Source organism: Pan paniscus, chromosome 7 (assembly GCF_029289425.2).
Source record: "Pan paniscus chromosome 7, NHGRI_mPanPan1-v2.0_pri, whole genome shotgun sequence".
In the NCBI taxonomy this organism is placed as follows: domain Eukaryota; kingdom Metazoa; phylum Chordata; class Mammalia; order Primates; family Hominidae; genus Pan; species Pan paniscus.
Window position 1 is genome coordinate 134942102 of NC_073256.2, and position 22243 is coordinate 134964344.

At 35.2% G+C, this 22243-nt stretch overlaps 1 protein-coding gene across 1 annotated transcript; it reads left to right on the top strand.

Annotated features, from left to right (window-relative positions):
• Positions 1 to 1155: 1155 nt before the first annotated feature.
• MED30 (mediator complex subunit 30) lies at positions 1156 to 20664 on the top strand. The gene is made up of 4 exons (XM_003823328.5): positions 1156 to 1332; positions 8911 to 9069; positions 10984 to 11088; positions 20146 to 20664. The coding sequence occupies exons 1-4, from the start codon at positions 1156 to 1158 to the stop codon at positions 20239 to 20241; spliced, it is 537 nt and encodes a 178-aa protein (XP_003823376.1). The 3' UTR covers positions 20242 to 20664.
• The last annotated feature ends 1579 nt before the right edge of the window (positions 20665 to 22243 follow it).

The following is a 22243-nucleotide window of genomic DNA, read 5'->3' on the forward strand; positions in this document are numbered from 1 at the left end:
ATCATGTCACTCAACAATCATTCAATAAGTATTTATTGATACTTGTGCCAATCACTAGGTGTTGAGAATAAGTAAGTGAATAAAATCGTCTGTTTTCATGGAGTTGGCAGTGTGTGTAGATAGGGTGAGATAAAGTCTGAAAGTAAACAAACTGAAAGCTATATAAAATATCAGACAGTAGGCCGGGCGCGGTGGCTTATGCCTGTAATCCCAGCACTTTGGGAGGCCGAGGCGGGCGGATCACGAGGTCAGGAGATCGAGACCATCCCGGCTAACACGGTGAAACCCCGTCTCTACTAAAAATACAAAAAATTTGTCAGGCGTGGTGGCGGGCGCCTGTAGTCCCAGCTACTCGGGAGGCCGAGGCTGGAGAATGGTGTGAACCCGGGAGGCGGAGCTTGCAGTGAGCCGAGGTCGCGCCACTGCACTCCAGCCTGGGTGACAGAGCGAGACTCCATCTCAAAAAGAAAAAGAAAAAAAAATCAGACACTAATAAGAGCCAGAGTCAGAAAGAAGTGTGTGTGTTGATCATTTTTTTTGCTTACAGAGACTGGGAAAACTCAAAGAATAAAACATCTGAGCAGGGACCAAGAGCAATCGGGGAGTCCGTATCATGTCACACAGAAGCGTACAAGCTTAGGAATCTTGTTTTCTGAATTCGAATCGCAGGTTGCCAGTTACACCTGTATGCGACTCAACAAGTACTTTAACCTGTCTCTTAGCTGTTATACTGCAAACCTCAGGCTTGTTAAGAGAAAATGCTCCGCAAGGAACTAAACACAGAAGGTTCTAACGCTGAGCCAAGACTGGGAAACGAACTCTGGAAACTCACCCCAGGCTCCCCAAGAGCATCTCCCCTCTGGCTGGAGCGCAATTGGTGATTGGCTACTTAACCCGTCCGTCCTTTCCCGCCCAGGGGTCCAACCCAATCCAGCCCGGCTCCGCTCGGAGACAGTTCGCCGAGTGGGCGGTGTCTATGACGTTTTGTGACGTGTTACGTCACGGTGGGCGGAAGTCGCGGCCGCTGTTTTGAAATCCGGCCGCGGGGGGTCTCTCAAGCTGGTTCCAACGCTGAGGCCCCACAGCCTCCCAATTCCGGGCAGACCCCTGACACCTGCTGTCTGGCCCCTTCCGGCCTGAAGCTGCAGCCGCGCCATGTCCACCCCTCCGTTGGCCGCGTCGGGGATGGCGCCCGGGCCCTTCGCCGGGCCCCAGGCTCAGCAGGCCGCCCGGGAAGTCAACACGGCGTCGCTGTGCCGCATCGGGCAGGAGACAGTGCAGGACATCGTGTACCGCACCATGGAGATCTTCCAGCTCCTGAGGAACATGCAGGTGGGAAGGCGGGCGCGCGGGGCCAGGGGGATGCAGCTGGGAGGGAAAGGGCCTCTGGTTTCCTCTTTACGTGGGGCCCGTGGATGTCAACGGGGCTGCCCTGGGCAAACCTTAGGTGTAGGGTCACCCCCATTCACACTCAAGAGTGTCCCCAGAAGTCGGATTTGTAGAGGTGATGTTTTCCAGACCAGATTTCTGCAGAATTGAAGCCAATTTTTTTTGGATTCAATCGAGCTCTTTAGTTACTCTGTAAACTCTTGCACCTTTCAAGGCAGAGATGGGTCGCACTCCACTTCCCTCTTTAGGTTGCTTTAAATGTTTTTTCCAGCATTTCTTCTGGGGAGGTCCAAGGAGTTGAAGAATTTACATTTTTTTTTAAAAAACAGTCCTCCTTTTTTTGGCATAGTTAATATACAGTAAACTACACTCACCTAAAGTTTTGATATATATGTGTACTGTAGTCTGTATACTTGTGAAATTATCACCACAATCAAAATAGTGTACACATCATCCCAGAAAGTTTCTTCATACCCCTCTGACATCTTTGCTTCCCACCTTCCATCGCTAAGCAACCATTGATCTGCGTTCTGTAATCATAAATTAATTTGCATTTGTTAGGGTTTTATATAAACGGAGTCTACAGTATGTGGGCTTTTTTTGTCTGAGATCCTTCACTAAGAATGCATCAATAATTTCCTTTTTATTGCTGAGTAATGTTCCATTGTATCCATATATCACCATTTGCGTACCTTTTCTTCTGTTGATGGACATTTGGGTTGTTTCCACTTTTTGGCTGTTGTAAATAATGCTGCTATGAACTTTTGCTGACAAATTTTTGTGTGAACGTATGTGTCATTTCTCTTGGACAGATTCAGGAGTGGAATTGCTGGATCATGCAGTACATGTCTGTTTAATACTTTAAGAAACTTTTCCAAAGTGGCCTGAGCCATTTTACGTCCCGATTATTGCTAGTGGGAATGTAAACATTGCTGTTTGAGGGTTCTAGTTTCTCCTCATCCTCATCAACACCTGTTATGTCTTGATGCTTTCCAAATACTTCTCCCAGTCTATCCTGCCTTTTTATTCTCTTAATACTGTCTTTTGAAGAACACACATTTTTAATTTTGATGGAATCCAGCTTATTGATTTGTTCTTTTATAGATTTTGGTTTTGCTGTCATACCTAAGAAGTCTTTGCCTAACCCAAGGTGACAAAGGGTTTCTGTTTTCTTCTAGAAGTTTTGTAGTTTCAAGTTTTATATTTAGGTCTACAACCTATATTTAGTTTTGTGAGTTTTTAAATATATATACATAGTGGCAGATATGGATCCAAGTTCATTGTTTTGCATTTGGATATCCAGTTGTTCCAGCACCATTTTGCTGACCCATTTTTAATGCTTGCTTATACTACCCACTACATGTAGTAGATACTATTCTTGTTTTACAGATGAAGATTCTGTACTTCAGAGAGGTAAAGTGACTTGCCCAAACCTAGTCAGTGGTAGGGTAAATTTGAAACCAAGTTTTCAAAAATCTTACAGCTCTTATTTCTGTGGGTGTCCAAAAAAGTGTTTTATTGCTTTTTTTTCTTTTAACTGGTCAAGACTTTTTTTTTCGTCCTGATTATAAGAGTAATTCAGTTTTGTGGAAATTTTTAAGACCATGTGAAATATAGTACAAAGGAGATCCAGGAGAAATGACATTCTTTGGCAATAATTTTAAAAAATGAATAGATTCATATCTAGAATGAATAAAGTGCGGATTAAATAATGTCTCAGAATTTAGCATACTTTAAAAAAATTTTTGTCCTGTTATATGCAAAGCACCGAATAATACCTAACACTTATGAAGTACTTTCCTTGGTCAGGTACACTGTTATAGGAGCAGTTTTAAGGAGTATTTTTATCCCTATTTTACAGTAAAGGAAACTGAGGCTTAACGAGAGAAAAAATAAATTACCCAACATCACACACGACTAATAGCTCTTCCTGCTAACCTCTTTTTAATACTAACTTGCTGTCAATGTACATTATTAAAAGATATAATACAGGTTCATGTTCTACGCAGAACTAAACTTTTTCAAAAAAAGTGTTTTATCAATAACTAGATTACATGTGGACCTGCATTCAAAGCCAACTTTTTTTAAAAGTTTTTTTTGTCTGTAAGTTTATTCAATGCAAAATAATCCTCTCCAATTTTACTGAGGTGGCTGACCATGTCCACGACCAAATCCGCCTCTAAACTGGAATGCGGTTGTTGACCCAGCCCCAGCCTCGGCTTTCTTGTCGACACCAGGGGGCACAGCACTCCGTCTGTAGGTATCTCTGTCGGCTTCCCCTCTTGTGAGTCTTGCAGGTCGCTCACCCTCCAGACCTTTAGGCCGAGGCCTGCCAGTCTCTGGACGGCTGCGGCGTAGGGTGGCAGGAACAATCTCCGGGGGCAGATGAAGGTAATCACAGAGATACTGGATACCCTCATTGGTAAGGTACCAGTAGAAATGTCAACAGGCAAACTGTTCCTTCACGTAGCCTCAGGACTTGAGAGACTGCATGGCCTTCATGACATGAAGGTTGGACACATTCTTGTCTGCCAGCTCCGGGTGCTTAGGCATGTGGAATCCTCCTTGGCCACCATGATTCCCTCCTTAAAAACGAGTTCATAGGCTAGGCGCGGTGGCTCACGCCTGTAGTCCCAGCACTTTGAGAGGCCGAGGTGGGTGGATCACGAGGTCAGGAATTCGAGACCAGCCTAGCCAACATGGTGAAACCCCATCTCTACTAAAAATACAAAAATTAGCCGGGCGTGGTGGCGGGCGCCTGTAATCCCAGCTACTCGGGAGGCTGGGGCAGGAGAATCGCTTGAACCCGGGAGGCGGAGGTTGCAGTGAGCCGAGATCGCGCCACTGCACTCCAGGCTGGGCGACAGAGCGAGACTCTGTCTCAAGAAAAAGGAGTTCATAAATGGCAATACGTTTCTTCTTAAGCTTCAACATTTCGGCCACTGTAGGGTCTGGGACCCAAAGCCAGCTTTTGAGGGACTATGATAATTATATGTGTGCTTTTCATTTTGTGAAATCTGTGATCACTCATCTAAGACCCTTTGGGGCCTATCATAATTGGCTGAAAAGACAACAATGGGCTCCTTCATTTCCAAAAAAACTAGAAGAGGTGATAGAAATAGGATATTCTTAACTATATATAACCTAGTGATTTGTTAATACATTTTTAGTATTCACATTTTAAAGTAATCGTCTGTATTATTGATCTACGAGAGTAAAGTGCTGTGAATACAAACTGCTAAGAATTTTTCTAAGCATTTGTTTTAAAGAAGTGGTTCCTGGTATACACTAGATGTCCGTTAGCCACTTAAGAGTCTGATGAAAACTGTGAGCTCTCTTCTGAGAAAAATACACATACACATGCATTTTGAAAATTTCAGGGGTTAAAGGAAGATTGAGGGATACTCCCCAAGTATCCTTAAATCTCAGATTAAGAGTCCTTGTGGAAGATACCATTGCTTTTGTTCTGTTTATTATTCTTTGAATCTTTAATTTTTAAAATACATAGTACATTCAGAATTTAGGAATAAAAAAGGACAGTGCAGTGAACATTTTCCCTCCCATTCCTATCTCTTATACTATGTACCTAACTCCTCTCCACAGGCAGTGATTGTGACTGATTCTTACTATTTTTGTGTATCTTTCCAGATATTCTCTGCATATTAAGCAAATGTTTATGTATATTGTTTCATTTTTGCCTTTTTTGCACAGATAATAGTATATTATACATAACCATTTTGTACCTTGCTTTTTTCAGTTGATATATTTTGGAATTTATTCATACCCATACAGAAAATACTCCCTTATCCTTTTTATAGTGTATAGTTTACACTGCATGGAAATACTGTAATTTATTAAACCAGTTGTCTAGTGAGGGCATTTGGCTGTTTTTCATCTTTCCCTGTTAGGCTGCAGCAAATAACCTCCTACACAGATTTGCACGTATACCTGTAGGATACGTTTTTAGAAATAGCTATGTGCTTTTGTATTAGATACATTTTGATGAATTGTCCTCCACAGAGATTGAACTAATTTATGCTACGGCCTAAGACCAGCACAGTGAGTTATAGCTTTTTTGGATCTTTGATCACTTGATAGGTGAAAATTCTACTTTACATTTCTCCTAGTTTGACTGAGTTTGAACATCCCTTAAAATATTTGAATCATTTATATTTTTTTCCTGCTAAATGCTTGTTCACTTATTATTCACCCATTTGTCTGTCTTTTTTTTTTCCGTCTTTTTTACCTACCTTAATTGTAGGATTTAGCTATTTACATACTAGAGAAACCTGCTCTGTGTGATACAACTTAAAGTTATTTTTTTTCCCAGTCTTTTACCTTTTGGCTCTGCTAATGGTAGTTTTGCCATGCATTTTTTTTTTTAAGTAGTTGAATGTATTAGTCTTTTAGGACTTCTAGGCCTTATGCCTAGTTAGAAAGGTCTTCCCCACTCAAATTAGGAAGAATTCTATAATTTTTAAAATTTCAGCCTTTACGTTTAAAACTGTGATCCTTATGGAATTTATCCTCTAAAATGTGAGGTCCGGGCCTAGCCTTAACTTTTTCAAAAGGTTCACTGAATAATTCACTTGCTTCTTCCAATGATTTCAGGTAGCTTTTATATAAGTTAATTTGTTTCTGGATGTTCTATTCTATTCCACATAGCTGCCTATCTTTTATGTATTAATGCAAAACATTCTTTTAATTTGTCAGGATCTATAATGTGTTACACTTATTTTTCAGAATTTCCCTGGCTATTCTTGCTTGTTTTTCCACATGTATTTTAGAATCAGCTTATTCTAAGAAAAAGCCTGTTAGCATTTTTATTAGGTCCGTTCGGCCTAGAAAGACTTGACATCATTATGATGTTGACTCTTACTAACCAAGAACATGCAGTATTCTTTTTCTGTTTTCCTATAAGGTATCTTAAGTTTTCATTTTTATCTTGAGATTTTAAAAGTTTTTTTCTAGGTATTTTATCTTTTCTGTTGCCATTGTAAATGGGGTCTTCTTTTCCCATGTTTTTGTTTGTGTTATAGATGAAAACAGAGCTATTGCTTTCTCTTTGGACCTACTTCCTTATTGAATTCTTTTATTTTTAGTAGCACTTTATCATATTATTTGTAAATAGATTATGATGCTTTCTTTTTAATGTTTCAACATTTTTTTCTCTTTCTTCTCTAATTGCATTGGCTAGTGCTTCCAGAACAGTGTTCACTTACAGAATTAGGGTCTTAATAGACATCCTTTTCTGTTTCTGATCTTAGTTGGAATGCTTCTAATGATTCCACATTAATCATGGTGCTGACTCTTTAACTGAAATAAATGTATGTTGTCACATATTGAGGATTTTTTATTGAGTTTTATATTGATTTTTTAAATGGGTGTTGAATTTAGTTGAATGCCTTCTTGGTGTCTATGGATACGATCATGTATTTATGGGTTTTCATCCATACTCATGAGTGAGATGGTTATTGATGAGCTTTTCAGCTGAACAGCTACACCATGGTATATACCAAGGGATCTTAGGCATTTTTACCACGTATACTCTGTACTATGGAAACCTTATCTCTCTGATGTTTACTGCTCTATCCTAGCTTCTAGAACAGTGCTGACACATGAAACGTGTGTGGTATTTTTTTTTTTTTAATGATTTAGTAAGTTAAGTTAGTAAGTTTGGATCTTAGATTTAACATCTAATATCTTTCTAAGTCAGCAGATTTGGGGAGTGTGATTCTTGGCATTTCAAAAGGATTTTTGTTTTCTTTATGACAGTATTTATCAAGAGTTCTTTTACATAATACATCTTAATAAATTTTAAGTATAGATTTATGGGTAAAATAACTCACTTAAGTAAAATAATTCACACCGTACTTTAAAGCCTTCTGTGTGTGTGCACTATGCTAAATATGGTGATATGAACCTAAGTTCCAGTTTTTACTAAGTAGAAAATATGGGCAAAGTATTAAACCCCATAATGCCATAATAAAGGTACAGAGTGCTGTTCTAGGCAAGACATAATCATCATGCTCCTTTCTGTCACCTAAACAAGAAAGCAAGGATCCACTTAAACTTTTCTCTGAATTTCTAGTTAGTGTCTGTGGAATTTCATAAACTGAGAGTTCAGGAGGAGAAATCTTACATTGTACTGAGAAATGAACCCTTAATGCCTTTCTCCTTTAAAATGTTTTGACTAGTTCAGCCTTTGATATTTTATCACATTGCTTCGAGGCATTGTAGACTGTTTTAATGCTTGAGAATTTCTGAAACTCCTAATAATATCACACTTCAAATAATTTCAGGAGATCCATCTCCTTAACTTGTAAACCATAACAGTACAGGAAATTTAGAAGTATGAGAAAAGAAGAAAATAAGTTTTTCAAGCCTATTTATCTTACACATCTTTTATTAACTACGTATGGGGCTTTCCAGTCTTTTTTCATGTTTATGGTTTTAATCATTATATGTCCTGTTTACTTTTCACTCCAAACATTGTATCATGCTTTTCTTTTTTTCTTTCTTTTTTTTTTTTGGCATTCCTACCTCATGTGTTTAAAAAAGAAAAAAAATGCAAACCGAGGCTTAGAAAGACTGGACTGATCACCTAGCTATTATACATGTGAATTCCTACAAATAAAAATGCCTGAATACTAGAAAACGTGGTACTGTGTAAATAGTATTGATTCAAGTATTAGGGTGATGACACAGATCAAATTGTGGGAATAAAATATTGTACAGCTGTACAGAGAAAGATTTTGTTCATGAGTTTCAGCAATGCAAAGTACATATTTAGTTATAAATTCTAAATAAATAGTCGATTTTTGTTTACCTGTCATTTTATTATTTCAATATATACTTTTCTTCTTTTGATAAAATTCCTGAATTAAAAATATGTCCATATCTAAGGCAGAGTTATGATCATAGCAGTTACTTGTAATAATTTATTAATGGTGTTCAAGTATAGATGGCACCCATATCTCCTGCTATTGATTTTTTTAAGTAAAACTTTAAATGACAGGTTTATATTTTAATGTATGCCTTAAGCATCTTAATTATCTTATCAGAGTTAAGGCATTTTGAGAATATTTTTGCAATACCAGCCATATATTCTTCATTTTCTTCCACTAAAATATCATAAGATTCACTTTTTTTTAAAACTGTACTTTAACTTCTTGGTTGAGGTCAGCAGCATGCTGCATTTATATAATAGTAATATTAAAATTGTAAATTTTTTTTTAAAGTTACACTTCAAAATTAAAGGGGAAAAAGTATTTCAAGTCAGAGGGTTTATCACAAAGTTTTTCTAGGTCTGTTTTATAGCAGTGAAACGGGTATGCCAAGTTGTTAATAAATGGGCATGCATTACTCTTAAATTCTTAAAATTAAACTTGATCAGTTGTGAGGGACAGCTTACGTCTATGCATTGCCTAAAAATTGTTTCTGTTTGTTGGCTTTACTTATAGAAAATCTTGATTTTTTTTTCATTACTTGATATTTTTATTCTTTGTTTTTCCTGATAAGCTGCCAAATGGTGTCACTTACCACACTGGAACATATCAAGACCGGTTAACAAAGCTACAGGATAATCTTCGCCAACTTTCAGTTCTCTTCAGGAAGCTGAGATTGGTATATGACAAATGCAATGAAAACTGTGGCGGGATGGATCCCATTCCAGTCGAGGTAATTTTTTGTGATAGAGGGAGGATGAATATAAAGTGTGAACTAGTGTCAAGACAGTTGTTAATCTTTTTCCTCTCTCTCCTGTTTTAGCGATATTTCCAGGTTTCGAATTTTATTGGTTTTACTTTTGACCAGAGAAGATGAAAATGTGATATATATGCATAAAATACTACTATATTTTTACATTAACAATTTCTTGTAGACTTTGACAGGCTTATAGTAATTTTTGTTGTTGTTAGGAAGAAATGTTTTTCTGTGGCAATTTGTATTGCTGTCAGTGTCTCCTTTTAATTAAGTCAGGGATATTTTTAGTAGGAATTTTAATAGTATCATATACTTTTAAGGTGGTTTTCATGAAGTACTTTACAGATAAAATATTATTTTTATTATTATTAATTTGGATTTTATATTTAGCCCAGTGGAATCACTATATTTTAAAAATATATTCTCTAAATTTAATCTTGGGTCATACCTATTTAGTTAATTAGGCATATATTTCTATAAGTCACTCTTTCCTGTTGACAAATTATATCTCTGCCACCAAAGGAAGCTGATAAGAGATGACCAGAGAAAAATTAAACTGCAAAAATGCCTAAAAAGAAGGGGTCAGAGATGTGGGAGAAAGATCAGAAATGTGGCCTACATCGTCAGATGCTACAGAGAAGTCAGGGAAAATAAGGAATGAAAACTGTCCAGTAGATTTTGCTAGATGAAAATTGTTGGTATATTTGAGTAGAGCTTCAGTGAAATGATAGCAGCGTGAAGTCTGATCGTAGTTGGGTGAAGATTAAACAGGAAATAAGAAGCTGGAGCCGGCAAGTGGATATCAGTCTTTCAAGAAGCTTTGAAAAAAATAAGAGAGGAAAGCAGTAGATGGAAGGAGAGATGGAATCGAAGGTTTGCAGGAGGAAGAGGAACTTCCCTCCAAATAGAAGAGATAGGAACATGTTTGAATAATAAAGGAAGAAAGCTGTAGGGAGAGGTTGAGAGAAAGGTGTATAAATAATGAAGACAGGAGGGCAGAGTAATCAGGGCACAGGAATGGAGACTAATCGTCTTCAGGAGGAAGGACAGCTCTGCATTGAGACAGATGAAAGAAAGAAAAGGAGAATGTAGACATGGGTGAGTTTATATATATCCCAAGAATTTGAAGAAGTTTTATCAGGTGAATCCTAGTTTTACCAGTCATTTACCTTTAGCCTGTTCTTGCATTGGTAATACACGATGGTAAAGGCTAGGTGATTCCTGAAGTCTGCCACACTTATGCGGTAAATTCCATCACTAACCATGCATACTTAATTACGATTCTGCTAGAAGTTTCATTGCTATATAAATTTGTTTCTCCTACAAAGAAAAAGTTCTCACAACTGCAAAAACTAAAGACATCTAGAAGTTTGCATAGACTCTGAAGTTTTAGATTGCAAGTTAATGACAATTATATAATACAGATCCATGAAGTTCTTTTCTTTTTATTACAGATGAAGGAAAGCCTGTTTTATCTATCTCAATAGACTACAAATCTCTTAGGGGCAGGAATCACATCTTGTTTGGCATTACTTTTATAGTGTTTCATAATTAAATATTTGCTGATTGAGTTAGGGTTTTTTAAATTTTTTATTTTATTTTATTTTATTTTTTACTTCTCCCATCTTCCTGCTGGAAGTATTGTTTAGTTGTACATGACAACCAATGTTATAAAGGCTGTTTTGCAAAAGAAACCTGAAAGGGTAATGCATAGAATGCATTGAAATGGTCAACTATTAAAGCTCTTATTTCAGGCCATCACCTGAATTGAAATTATTTTTATACAAATAAAAGTATAAAAATTGACCTTAATCTGATATATTCTCTATACAAGTGATTAGAAAACTTGAATTATATTTTTGCCTTTTAATTTTTGTTAATCATTCCCAGCAACTTATTCCATATGTGGAAGAAGATGGCTCAAAGAATGATGATCGGGCTGGCCCACCTCGTTTTGCTAGTGAAGAGAGGCGAGAAATTGCTGAAGTAAATAAAGTGAGTTGTTAGTTTTTACATTTTATGTTTTAGAGTTATTGATAAAAATTACTAGGGAGTCTGATGTAACTCCAAAACATAATTTGAATTATCAAATTATATGAAGTCGTTTCTGCGGCAAACTTCACCTATTTAGAATACAGCCAAGAAATGAAAGGTAAGCAGAAATGCTGTCTGAATAGTCAGAAGAGAAATTGCAAAATTCACTCGATAAAGCTCTTAGAAGAGCTCCTTAGACACTTAGTCACAATCCATTTACTTTTTTCTTTTCTGGGCAGAATTCTACCTTTCTAGCTTATAGCATATTTGGAGCAGCAAATGATAAAAATTTACAAATATGAAATGTGAATGTCTTAACACCTGAATAAAAAATTTAGAGAACTATCCCAGCATTATTATCTACTCCAACCCCACAAAAAGCTTGTAACTGGAATGTATTTATTGCTGAATACTTTCAAAAGTTCGGAAGATAATGTTCAAATAGTTCTCGTGAAACAGAGAGAAATAGGGAAAGGTGTCAGTTCATTCTGGGGATGGAAATGTGGCCCCAGCTTAGCAAAACCTACTGGAGATAGCACAGTGAATAAAACTTTCAGCATTACTCTTTCACTGACAAATATAGATTGCCCCTTCCTGAAATTCTTAATTCTAATTAATAGAACTCATCAGTGTATTAATAATCCACCACTGCCAAAGAGAGTCTTCTGAGGTATATGAAGATTTTATAGTTCAGTTTGTATGTATAATACATGATGTCAGTAAACTACCTTGAAAAAAGATTTTCTCACATGTCTAAAAGACATCTGATAAAATTCAATACTGTTGCGGATTCAAAGGACACTTAAAACTATTAGCAAGACAGTGTGTTTTTTTAAAAATATTTTTCTTTTAGATAAATACCCAACATTTTTCATAAGGTGAAATATAGAAGTATCCTTATTAAAAACAAGCATGAAATAAGATACTTTATAACACTATGTTTAGTATTATTTTAGAAGTTATAGCCAGTACAAAAAGACAGTGGACAAATGACAGTTGGGAAACAGGAGTTATTATGTATGAGCTTGTTAGAATGGTCAAAGAAACTCAACTGATGAACAACTAGTCTATAAGAGTTCCGTAAAAGGGTCTAAGACAAGACTGATACCATGCTCTTACAATGCTGTAAACCTATTAGATTATAAGATTCTATTGACTCTTGTAACAATTAATATTAAGTAGATAGGACTTATGTCAATAATGTGTATGAATAAACTTATTAAGATACATAAAGGAAGCTTTGAATGATTAAAAGAACATATAAAGTTCTTGGATGAGCAATACATATTATAAAAATACCAGTCTTGATTTAATACTCACAGTTTTAATACAGTAACAATCCAAATCCTAATAAGAAAGCATGCAAAAATAATAGGATTTTAGTGCAATACCAATCAATAAACAAATCCAAATAAAACCCAAGTGGAATTTTTTTCTTGAAAGTATACAAAAATATCAAAGAAAATGTTGATAAATATGACTAATAAAGCAGAATTCTTAGCTTCAAAAATTAAACTGTAATATGAAGCATATTATAAAAATGGTAATTAGGTGTATAATACTGGCACAAGAATAGGCAGATTAGTAAAATAATCTAGCCAGAAAAACAGCCTTCTTATTGTACATGAGAATTTAATATGACAGAAGAGGGCTTGTGTGGAAAATTAGTCTTTAGAAATAGAAACCTTGGGGGCGAAATTAAGCTAGCTTTTACATTACACCATAAATCAAAATGAATTTCAGAGTTGAAAATAAGACCTGCAAAACAAAATATTGGATAATTTTTTAAGTATTTTAAAACTCGGAAGAAAGGAAAAAGATGGATAGATTTTATAAAATAAAATTTTGTAACTTTTTTAAAAGGTGAAATACACATTTAGAAAACTATTTCCAAAAAATCTGATTGTAATACATGACAATCATAATAAAAAACTCACAGTAAAAAATTGGTAGAGGGTGAGGAGGAGAATGGGAACTTTTAGTTTAGATCTTGAAAAATAACTGGTGTTTGGTAGTCTAGATGTATGAGACATTCACTTATTAAGACGTATTATATGTTTCTGTTGATAAATATGTATTACCTCAATAAATGTGTTCTGCTTATGTTTCTCTAATAAGGATTTTTTTATAAAATATAATGAAATATGTATATAAATAAAACACCATTATAATAATAACTTTGGTTTCAGAGTACCACATGTGTAACTAATGTAAACATAGTTTGTTCTGTACCATAGAGGATTTTATAATATTTTGTAAAAAATAAAGCTGTGTAAATTCAGAAAGATACTTTTTCTATATTTACATTTCTCTTCAATTTTCATTAAGTTTCTCTTTTTTCCCAATTTGATAACTTAGAAATAACATGTCTTTGACTTTTAAAAGTTCTCTTTTATAATCAAAATATGGTAATTCTTTGGCAGCATGTAACCAAAAAAAAAAAATCTTACTAGCTACTGACATAGAGTTTTGTGGATTTTAAGTAAAGGATATAATTGAAACAAGGATATGATGTATAAAAGGACTTCTTTCTCCCCATGAGGATTTAGCTCCCTACAGCCTCTCTCTCCTGGACCCACCTACATAATTGTTTCCCTCAAACCTTTCAGTGCACTTATATCATATTTGGGGTTCAGTAAATAATCTGTATCATATAATTATGGCTTCATAAGTATTGTTTATTGCTAAGCCTCATAGTATACTAGGGTCATATTTCCTTGATTGAATAATTTTTTGTTTTTCTGAAGTTAATTCTTACCTCTTTAATTTTCTAAAATTTTAGTTAGTTTTTTATGCATCTATGACAACATCTCAGTACTATTTTCCAATTTTCCACAGTCAGAATCATCAGACAGTTTCATGGTTCTCATCCCACCCTCCCAAGTTTTCTATGGTCTTATAGGTCTGGATGGAATGCTGGCTAGGCCTGCTTTTTAGCTCTGGGGCTTTCCTTCACCTCTTCTGTTGGTTTCACTATTTCTTCAGCTCATGTCTTCCCTTTTCTTGGTTTTCTTCCTTGTTGGTGATGTGCATACATCAGTGACTTCTTTAGAAGGAATGCAGACACTTAAATTTTGAGTCCTTACATATTTGTCCAGTTGATAGTTTGGCTGGCTATAAAATTCTATGTTGTAAGTTATGTTTCCTCAGAAATTTGAAGGCATTCCATAATCTAGTATAGGGTTTGGCAGACTTTTTGTTTAAACGACTAGATAGTCAATCTTTTAACCATTCCTCCAGTTTTCATTCCCAGGGCTCACCTGGTGCCTCTGAGATGGTCTCTGTCTGTGGTTCTCCATGGTGGATCAGGCGTACTCTCGGTGGCATCCCTCTTGCATGCCCAGGCCTTCTCTGAGTCACTGACCACTCCCTCTTTACTTTTCATCTGAAAATTTACCTTGCATCTGCTGTTGTGTCCTTTCTGATCACTTTTCTCTGCATCAGTTTATAGCTTTTTTTATTCCTCTCCTGCCACACACTCAATAGATACACAATGTTTCTGAAAGTTTGTGTATATTTACGGAATGAAAGTATTTTAAATTTTTTTCCCCATTTTTACTTCTGACATTGAGATCTCTTCCTTTGATTAAATGACTTGGATCTGTTCTAAGTGCTTTTAACTTCAGGATAAAACATGTTTTAGTTAACGTGATATCAAACTGATGGGTTATTACAAAGAGAAAAGAATCAGTTTAGGTGTTTTAAATAAACCAGGTTTAAAGCTAAACTCTATTTCTGTGGGAATTGCTTTTTAAAAGACAATTTAGAGGTAAAGTACCTTCTTGAGTATCATGGGGAAGAACTCATTTGATGACCTCATAACTCTCTTTGTATGAATTCTTCTACCTATATTTTGAGAAAGCACTGAAAGATTAGGTGGTGGGCACAGGGAAAAGATGGGAGAGGGCTAACATTTGGTTAACTTAAATTTAAATCCCAAATAAAGAAGGAAGAAGAAAATAAAATTAACTGCTAAAAGGCAAACAAATTGTTTGTTTTTTTTTTTACCAAAAGGGCTTTTTAATTCATTCCTTAAAAAAATATATAAATGTGAATTAAATGTAGCATATTCTGTTACTAGAATAATCTTACCTACAGTTAACCCTAGCTACTGACATAGAGTTTTGTGGATTTTAAGTAAAGGATATAATTGATACAAGGATATGATGTATAAAAGGACTGTCTCCATATGAGGATTTAGCTCTCTACAGCCTCTCTCTCCTGGACCCACCTACATAATTGTTTCCCTCAAACAATTTTATTTTATTATTTTCCTCAACTTCTTTAAGCTCTGTGTCTCCATTCTAGAATATAAGATTAAAATATATGATTAAAAGTTTTAATTTTTAAAATACTGAGCTCATGATCCATTGATACTTTTTTTTTTTTTTTTTTTTTTTGAGAGACAAAATCTCTCTCTGTCACCCAGGCTGGAGTGCAGTGGCACGATCTCGGCTCACTGCAACCTCTGCCTCCTGGGTTCAAGCAATTCTCCTGCCTCAGTCTCCTGAGTAGCTGGGGCTACAGACGTGCACCACCATGCCCGGCTAATTTTTTTGTGTTTTTAGTAGAGATGGAGTTTCACCATGTTGGTCAGGCTGGTCTCAAACTCCTGACGTCGTGATCACCTGCCTCGGCCTCCCAAAGTGCTGGAATTACAGGCGTGAGCTACTGCACCCAGCCGATACATCTTTTTTTTTTTCCGTAATGGCACACACACCTGAGGGTGTTTCTTGTAGTGAAAACTGGCTATAGATGATAATGTACTGATCTGATTATTTAATCACATAGATGCTATTAAAAATAAACAGTTCACTGATTTGATTTGACCATTTATAAATAGCTACATTCATAAACTTAAGTTTTTGTCTCTGTCAATTATGTTAATTCACATTCTTATGTAAATATAGGTTTGCTTTTTTTTTAGTTCATGCAGTTACTAGGTGATAGAGTTTTAAAGTTCACGGAATCTTAGCTGGTAACACTAAAACATTGAAAATACATCTTACCTATTATGGTATGGAGTATAAAATGCATAGTTTTTAATAATGGCCATTATTAAATGTCTTTTTTATACTGAGGAGTTATTTAAACAAAAATAAGTTTTGAAATGATTGGCAATAATTTTTGTTTGCTTGCTTATTTTTTTTCCATTCTTGTAGGTTTTGGGAGAAGCTTTTTGATTTGGCTTTTGTTATTTTTTCTTCAAACATGAAAATATTTAAATATTTGTGTGCCTGCTCTCTGACAGGCATTGTCCTCAGTACCAGAATTTCTTCCATGAAGCAGCTGGATGTGTTGTCGGCTATATACTCATTTCACATGAGTGGATAAGTTTCTTCTTGGAGAATATAAGACTCCAGTGGAAACAAAGCAGCACCTGTTTCATGTACCCATTTCATGTTTTGATGAATATTTACAGAAACAAAAGTATTGTGCCATATTTTTAATACATTGGCATTTGGTTGTATTAAATAAGTTGCTTTATAGATCTGTGTAATTTATAATAAAATTGTATTATTTGCATTCAATTAAAAATAGTCAGAATTTTATTACAATGAATATTTTCTTTCTTTCTAAATAAGCTACCTAAAATAAGTAGATTTATATACCCCTCAGCTGACCCTCAGTCATTTTCAAGATATTATCATATTATTGTGTACTTGAAATTGTGCAGAAGAACATATTGATGGTGTGTTTACTATTTAGTCCTTATGGTCTGTCTGGTTTCTAACAATACAAAAACCACCAATAACTATCCTGGTGCTATGAAACTTTGAGGCACATGATTTGTAGTCAGTATTTGATGTAGATCATCATAAGACAATATGGCTGGTTTTAATAGTCAAATTCGTGGTTTATTTAAATACTTTTCATTTTCTCTTAATATATCCTGGAATCCTTAAGCCAAATACCCATGTAAAGGATGGACACTTGTTTGAGACCATATGCTTTAGGTGCAGGGGTGTCCAATCTTTTGGCTTCCCTGGGCCACATTGTAAGAAGAGGAATTGTTTTGGGCCACATGTAAACTATACTAACATTAATGATAGCTGAGAAGCCAAAATATAAAAAATCACGAAAAAAATCTCATAATGTTTTAAGAAAGCTTACAAATTTGTATTGGGCTGCACTCACAGCCGACTGGGGCCACATGTGGCCTGTGGGCCACAGTTGGACAAGCTTGCTTTGGGGACATCAGAATGAGTTTTATTTTGCTTAACGCTGTTTTCTTGATGGTAAAATGAAATTGAAAAAGATAGTAGGTAGTATTTACAAGGTTGACATTGAGTCCATGCATTTAGAAAGTAAACCATTTTTTGTCAAGTGTCACAGCTTTTGTGTGAATATTAAATTACATGGTATCAGTTAGCATAAACTTTTTTTAAGTATTTAGTCTACTTACACATTCACCTGTTAATGTACAAAATTGGGCACAGCTGATGGATTTTGAAAATAGCAGCTGTCAACCTCTGTTAAAATCAATCAGTGGCAAGACTGTATATATTAAATCCTATATCGTGTCATGAAAATTTATTTACAGTTTAGCCTCTAATAAGCGTAAGTGTCAGCTTTGCTGTTGATCATTTTCATGACATGTTTTGACTCTGGATATTTTATTTGTATGCTAATTTTTTTAATTTAAAACTTTGTGGCATCTTTGAGAAACGCTATCCCAAGAGCCTTATAATATATTAATTATTTAAAAATTTTCTATTCCCTAGTGTTGAATATTATCTTGAAAATACCCTACAAATTTTAGTTGTTACTTTTTTAAAAAACAATTATGAGGCTTAAATAAAAAAGAGTACCAGAATGTATATTTCCAAATGAGGATTCTTGAGAGTAGTCTTATTGGTAGGTTATGCATTTATTTCAGTGGTGAGACCATTGTGATAGCCAGCTGCAAGCCCTGAGTTGATACTGATTATAAAGTCTGTTTTTAACCACCCAGATGACCAGTTGTCATCTTATGTATGGGTATGCAGAAAGTACAACTGGCAGAGACCTAGATTTTATAATCCAATTACATAAATGAGAAAACCAAGGAGAAGGAATTTATCTAAGATCAAATACCAAGTTAGAGGCAAAGTTGGAACTGGGACTGAGATTGCCAGCCTCCCAATATAGCACTTTTATATTCCTCTGTTTTGCTGCTACTCTTGATTGCTGGCAGAAGTGTTGGTTTCTTGGTCTCTGTGATGAAAAAGACTTTATAGGCTTGGTTATTCTTCATCTTTCCCAGCAATTTGAATCAATTTTGTTAGATATATACAACCACTTAAATAACAGACTATCACTTACTTATGATAACAGAAGATGGGTCATCTGAAAACTTGTGCAAGGGAGACTAACTAAAAATACCAGCAGTTTTTGTTTCCCGAAGACTGTGTTAAAGTGAGCTTTAGAGTCAAGCCCTGTGTACTGTATAGTCCTGTTTTTCTCTGACTGCATTGTGCTAGTTCTCTTTTCAAATGTGAATTAAATTCAGTTATGAAAGATTATTAAAGTCTCTGTAAATTGATTTTCTATTTTCTAATAAGAGTTTCTTGGTCTTTCCTTTTAGCCACCTATTTCTTGTTACTTCCCTAACTCTGAATAGAAGCAATACAAGCAACTTCATTTTAGTTTGTTTTTTAATGAAATCAAAAGTAAGATTGTTAGGCCTCTTTTTAATAAGCATACACCAATTTATCTGGAGGTAGTTTAATATAGTGTCTTAAAATTAATTAAATATATTATCTCCAAATGTAATGTTTCCAAGGGGTTATTGAATAATAATAATTATTGTTATTATAACTAGTAAACACTCTGACCAGAAGTTCTCTATTTCTATCTTGTTTTATCTAAGCAGACATTTACCACATAGGATTTGAAGAAAGAATGGTTAAAAAGAAGTCTACAAATCTTAGTCAAGTAGAATCCAAGTATAGAGATACAGAGACACATGCCGTGCACATTTCAGGCATTCAGCAAATCTTAGTAGAGAAGATTGCATTGGGTACTCTGCCATTTGTCTTCAGTTTTTAGAATTAGAAGGAGATTGCAATTCATGCTATAGGCAAACAGTGATTTCTGCCGCACTTTTGAAAGACTGATTGCATGAGGCATTGTACTTTTATTTTCTATATCGACAGTTTACATTTTGTGCCTAACAGTAACATTTGTTGAATGTTTACTTATGTGTCAGGCACAATTCTAATACTTGACATGAATCAGACCATTTAATCTTCATAACAGCTCTTATGAGGTAGTTTCAATTATTATTTCCATTTTTCTGATGTGGAAACTAAAGTACCGGGAGGTTAAATAATTAGGTCAGTGTTGTAAGTTTCATAGTGAAGGATCTGGCCGGATGTGATGGCTCATGCCTGTAATCCCAGCACTTTGGGAGGCCAAGACGGGCAGATCACTTGAAGTCAGGAGACCAGCCTGGCCAACATGGCAAAACCTCCTCTCTACTAAAAATACAAAAAAACTAGATGGGTGTGGTGGCTGGAGCCTGTAATTCCAGCTACTCAGGAGGCTGAAGCAGGAGAATCGCTGAAACCCAGGAGGCTGAGATTGCAGTGAGCCAAGATTGCGCCACTGCACTGCAGCCTGGGGAAAAAAAAAATTCGTAGTGAAGGATCTGAATGACTTCCAGAGATCTGGCTCTAGAGTATGGGCTCTTGACCATTAGGTTATGCTGCCCCTTAGAAAACCTATATGCTTATGTTTTATAACAAATAAATGTTTAGCTGATTTATTTATTTATTTATGGTGGAAGTGGAAGAGTAAGCAGGGCCTGGGGCCAGGGCTGGGGCCATAGACCTCTGCAGGCTGGATTTTTAGAATTCAGGATCCCTGTCAGCAAATATTTAAGGCCAGAAGAGGGTTGAGACCATCTGCCTTATAGGGTTATTTAGCTTAATTTCTGTCTGGATCATTATAGTCCTAACTTATGATATTTTAATCTTCTAACTTCATGGTCTATATTTCCTGAAACATTTTTGATAAATTCTTTTGTTTCTACAGAAACTCAAACAGAAGAATCAACAGCTGAAACAAATTATGGATCAATTACGAAATCTCATCTGGGATATAAATGCCATGTTGGCAATGAGGAACTAAGCTGATATTTAAATTTCCTGCTTTACACATGTTATACCATTGTTTTTTCCCTCAAGTATTTTTTCCCTGTGAAGAAGATTATTTATCTGCTTTTATTTTAGTCACTAAAACTAAAGTTTGTATTTTTACATTGTGATTTTTACATTAAAATATTAACCTTTTTTTAATGCTATTAATTTTATGAAAGATTATTGTAATAAACTTTGATGGGGTTTGTATTTTGGTTAATCTTCATGAATTGAATAATTTTTTTTTAAAGCAAAATAAAATTTTTTACATAAATTTTAAAATTTGATTAATGGATTTACTCATTCCAATTACCCTTTTAGAAGAAAATTAAATATTTAAATATTTCTGCAGATAAAAGTATCAAATACAGTCAATCTGTATACAAATCAAAATTAAAGATATATTACCATATCAGCTCAAGTTTTTAAATTCAATGTTATTGCCAAGCCAATTAAAATGTATATTTCTATGAATAGATGAAAATTACTTTAACATATTCTTCCAGTGTTTGGTCTTAAATGATCTGTCTCTAAAAGGAGAGAAACTAATGATCTAAGGACAGCACAAATTGAAATCACAACTGTGTGCTTATCTGCTGTGTGTTTTAAGCTAAGAAGCAATCACTTACCTAATTTTTTAGGTATACCCAAAAGTAATCATAAGTGTGTTTTGGAAACAGTACATTTGCGGGGATTTTAAATGAGATAGTTCTATATAACAGGTGATTTTTTTTTTTTTTCCCTATAGTCAATCCTGTTTAGGTCTCCCTGTGGGAGCTGATCTCTCAACTTACAAATAATATATTATATATTCTCAAATAAGAGTTGGAGTCTTCTCAGAAAGGACTTTTCTAGCTTGATTCAGAAGGCTCTTCCTATCTGGCCTCAGTTCTGACTCTATGAAAAATATTGTTTGGGCTTTTCTTCTAAATGTTTCTCTGGAAGGTAACACAAGAAACTGTAATAGGCATCCTCTGGGGAGGGGAAGTGGGTAGTTGATCAGAATTAAGAAGGTGCTGACTTTTCATTGTATATCATTTTGTACCTTTTGAATTTTACAGCATGTGCAAATACTGGCTATTCAGAAAATAGGAAACTATTTTTCATTTTAACTTATGCAGATTCCCACCTAGACAGAGTACAAGAAGACAACACAAACCATGCAAGCATCTTTAGACCCTCCAACTTGACATTTGTCAAGGCAGTTCTGAGCAAGCCCAGTGTTAGATGGGGCGCTGACTCTGCCTACAGTGGGAAGCTCTTCAGAGTTAAAGGGCAGAATGAAAAGGTGTATGAAGCTGTGACAAGGAGAAGAAATAGGACTAATGGTCTAACCTACTGTGGTACTTCTTAGTATCTAAGTGTATTATAGTTTATTTGGACATGCAGCATTTTTATAGGTTTTCACTGTATATTCTTTGCACTATTATGAATTTAGTGCACTATCATTGGGTACTCTTGTCAATTTATTTTTGTATTGATGCCTTCTAAGACACGTCTAAAATGTTCTGACCTAATGTTTTTGTTTTAATTATCACACTCAAGTACTTCGATTATTCAAGGTGCCATAAACTCAACTCTTGGAGGGAATGTGGAAATTGTATTCTTTTGGCCTTAGTTCTATAAATAATATTTCTACTGTAGAACAATAATCAATGCAGCTACACTCTGCTATGGAGCTGTAGCAAGTTCTGAAAGGTTATATTCACAACTCAGAACTGACATGGGTTTACCCAGTTATTCACAAGTCTACTTGGGGCCAATTATGAACGTGGCAGGAATACATGAACCTCACAAATTCTCAAAGTTTCAACTTTTTCTTGAAGGAGAGCATACTAATAGATTGAGGAGTAAAGAAAGGTGAATTAAGTTGTAATGTGTTCCCTTGGGCAAGTAAATCTCTGTTTTCTCTTCTGTAAAATGATGGGTGAGACTAGATAGTCTCATATTCTATGTTAGAATTTTGGTCGCAAATATTAGAACCCAATTCTAAA

What these genes read in the sequence shown, in the direction of transcription:
- MED30 (XM_003823328.5), top strand. Translation starts at nt 1,156, where the DNA reads ATGTCCACCCCTCCGTTGGCCGCGTCGGGGATGGCGCCCGGGCCCTTC. An exon ending in AGCTCCTGAGGAACATGCAG is followed by an intron (nt 1,333 to 8,910) that starts GTGGGAAGGCGG and finishes TTTCCTGATAAG; the next exon opens with CTGCCAAATGGTGTCACTTA. An exon ending in AAATTGCTGAAGTAAATAAA is followed by an intron (nt 11,089 to 20,145) that starts GTGAGTTGTTAG and finishes TTGTTTCTACAG; the next exon opens with AAACTCAAACAGAAGAATCA.